Raw genomic sequence first — 3143 nt, 5'->3', positions numbered from 1 at the left:
GAATGCTACATATAGAGTATATATACTGTATATATATTAAATGACATTATATATTATTATATATCACAAAAGATTCCGTACACTTCATTATTTATGTGTTGATTATATGACGATTCACTCACAGTGTCTGTGACAATCCTGTGTTTGCCCAAAACTAATGTAATGTAGATGTGGAGTCATTTAACAGATAGCCTGTTAGGATATCATTCCATTTATTTGTGAACATGTTTAATGTTTGTGAATCTCTTTACATTTATTAGTGGATCATAATTTATTTATTTGGAATAAAGAAGCAATTCTAACCCCACAGTAAAACATGTTTTATTTGGTCAACATCTGTAAAATAGGCATCTTATGATATGCAGCATTGACACAGTTTGAACTGAAACTAAATCCATGTGATGCCATAAACAATTATATTTTAATCCTCAATTTTAAAACCAGGGGAAAGGTAGGATCATTGTAGGATTTTAAAAAGCTTAAAAAGCTAATATTCCCACAGCTAATAGCTGCTTTACATTTATAGGTATCTACTTGGCTGTTTAAGTAATCTCAGCTTGTATTCCATTGACTAAATACGAGTTACATATTGAATAACCCCTTTTTTTTTTTTAAAGATGAAATTGCTTCTCACAATGCTACTGCAATATATATGTAAGAAACCCTGAGCACTGATCCTTCTTTGAACAGTTGCTGTCTCTCAGCCAGTCTTGAAGAGCAGAATACTCGTATTGTGAAGAGTGAAGTGTACATAACATGCGTCTACTTGTCCTAGGTGGAAACGAAAAGAAAGCCCTGCAATGCAGTTCCAGTATCCTCCGTGCCTTTCCTCAAATACCTATAGGGAAACACAAAGTATTAAGAATGCACTACTCAGATTAAAAATAAACAAAAGTCTCCACAATTAAACTGTAATTTGTCACTGTAATGAATAATTTTCAGCTTACCAAGACATTTCATTTACAGTTTACAGTACTTGCGCACTTGACAAAAAATCTTAATGCAAAAAGTTGCCCTTAAAAAACGAGGGGTGTTTCATCTAACTAATTCATGAAGCATTTTGATGATAAAAGTAGCCCTTAAACCCAGGAGAGCTTAAATCCCCATTCACACCGCCAGCGACACGCACCGACAAAGCAACAGGATCTCATTCATTTCAAAGGAAAGCTGGCGACATGAGCGACAGTGACCGTGTCTAGCGATGAGAGTCACGAGAGAAAAGTTTAACTTTATGCAAATGACAAGCGATTTTCTCGAGTGACAACCAATAGGTGTGAAGTCAGTGGAGCCCACATCATCCACCGCTCTTTAATGTCTGTCAGTGTCGAGGTAAACATGAAGAAGCTTCCCTATAATATATGAGATGTCTCTGTGTTCATACGGTGGTACTCGTCGTTCTGACGAGTAATAGTAGAAATGCCCACTAGCCATCCAACCACCAGCCACTGGAGACATGCAGCGAAACCGTCGCTGGCGGTGTGAACGGGGCTTAAGAAGTCCTTCTGAGGACTTTTAAAAATCATTCAGAAACAATCACTTCACAAAGAATGATTTATCAGGAGTTTCTAGCAAGGAGTTTTAGCTTGAAACCTATTCATAAAACAAAAGTTTTACCTCATGTAAGAATAAGGGGTGGAGATCTCAGTACTAAGGATGATGTCATATTTTATGAGCGTGCCCTTTTAAATCGTAAGTATATAGCTATAAAATACACTGTTGTTAAATAAGACACTGTCTGCCTGCATCTCTTAGGATGAGTCCTACTGGAAAAGAAAATTATTGTTTGTGAATTTGGCCCATGTAAAGTACATAGCTTAGTAGACAATAAACTAAATTTAAAAAAAAAAGTATTAACCTGTTTCACATAGGTAGCGATGTCCAAATTCGTAGATAAAGCCAGAAGTGAGCACTCCAGAGCCTCCCGTTGCATTGCGTCACTCATGTTTGCTTGATTGACCTGGAGTCTGAACGCCATGGTTGCTCTGAAGCCAAAATTAATTTAGATTTAAACTGACATTAAAGGAATAGTTCATCCAAAAATTAAAGATATTTTGAAGAATGTTTGTAACCAAACACTTTTGGAGCACCACTGACCTCCTTAATATTTTATGGAAGACAAAGGTGATATTTGTAGAATAGAAGTCTCTTTAAATCACAAATACAGTAAAAACAGTAGCATTGTGGAATATTGTTACAGTTTACAATAGTTGTCTGTTTTCTCTGTGAATATGTGTTAAACTGTAATTTATTCCTGTGATCAAAGCTGTATTTTCAGCATCATTACTCCAGTCTTCAGTTTCACATGATCTTCAGAAATCATTCTAATATGCTCATTTGCTACTCGAGAAACATTTCTGATTATTATCAATGTTGAAAACAGTTGTGCTGATTCATATTTTTTGTGGAATACATTTTATTTTTGGGATTGTTTGATAAATAACAGAAGAACAGTATTTATTTGAAACCAAAATCTTTTGTAACATTGTTACTCTTATTCTTGATCAATTTAATGTATCCTTGCAGTTTCTTTAAATCAAACTAACTCCAAACTTTTGAACACTATATCTTAAATAAAATTCTGTATTTTAATATCTTGCAAAAGAAATTCCTTACATTGTCTTACCTTATTTTTGTGGTTATTATATGACGATTCCTCACAGTCTCTGTGAAACTCTGGCTGTTTTTGACCAAAACTAGTGTAGAGGTAGGAAAAAAACAGGTTTTCATTTCACAACCAAAACACACTCTTCTCGCTTGACAACATTCCTTATAAAATGTGATGAAGGCTGAAGTATCATTAAAAAAAAAAAAAAAAAAGTAAATGGCATGTGGGACATTTACTAAAGGTCTTTTAGTATTTATTGCATGAATTAATAAAAATTGATCTAATACGTCACCTCAGCAAACACATGAAACCGCAAAATTATTACAGATATCAAAGCCGATGGACAAATGTGAAACAAACTTATTCCAGTTTTACATCAGAATGTTACATTGTTAAATTAGCAGCTCGTTCCCTTTCATGGGAACTTCGAACTGCGTCCTCTAGGGGTCGCTATGGGGACGCCTCGTCGTGACCCGTGTCTGAAGCATACATTGAAAAAACACCAACAACACGTTGGCCGGCGACAGCCATGACGTCA

At 35.2% G+C, this 3143-nt stretch overlaps 1 protein-coding gene across 3 annotated transcripts; it reads right to left on the bottom strand.

Moving 5' to 3' along the window:
- Positions 1 to 244: 244 nt before the first annotated feature.
- On the bottom strand, positions 245 to 2672 carry LOC107679341 (dynein light chain 1, cytoplasmic-like). Of its 3 annotated transcripts, none has more exons than XR_001633044.1 (3): positions 2624 to 2672; positions 1856 to 1982; positions 245 to 838 (listed from the first exon to the last, which is right to left on the bottom strand). XR_001633044.1 is itself a non-coding variant. In XM_016474867.1 (2 exons), the coding sequence occupies exons 1-2, from the start codon at positions 1973 to 1975 to the stop codon at positions 701 to 703; spliced, it is 258 nt and encodes an 85-aa protein (XP_016330353.1). In that variant the 5' UTR covers positions 1976 to 1993; the 3' UTR covers positions 245 to 700. The 3 variants fall into 3 exon arrangements, 1 of the variants encoding a protein (XP_016330353.1); XR_001633045.1 differs by having other exon boundaries at positions 1865 to 1982; XM_016474867.1 differs by lacking the exon at positions 2624 to 2672 and having other exon boundaries at positions 1856 to 1993.
- Positions 2673 to 3143: the final 471 nt, after the last annotated feature.

The sequence above is a fragment of the Sinocyclocheilus anshuiensis genome, unplaced genomic scaffold, assembly GCF_001515605.1.
Source record: "Sinocyclocheilus anshuiensis isolate Anshui unplaced genomic scaffold, SAMN03320099.WGS_v1.1 scaffold9991, whole genome shotgun sequence".
Lineage (NCBI taxonomy): Eukaryota > Metazoa > Chordata > Actinopteri > Cypriniformes > Cyprinidae > Sinocyclocheilus > Sinocyclocheilus anshuiensis.
Note: the sequence above shows the minus strand (reverse complement) of the source record. Positions and strands in the feature narration are given on the sequence as shown.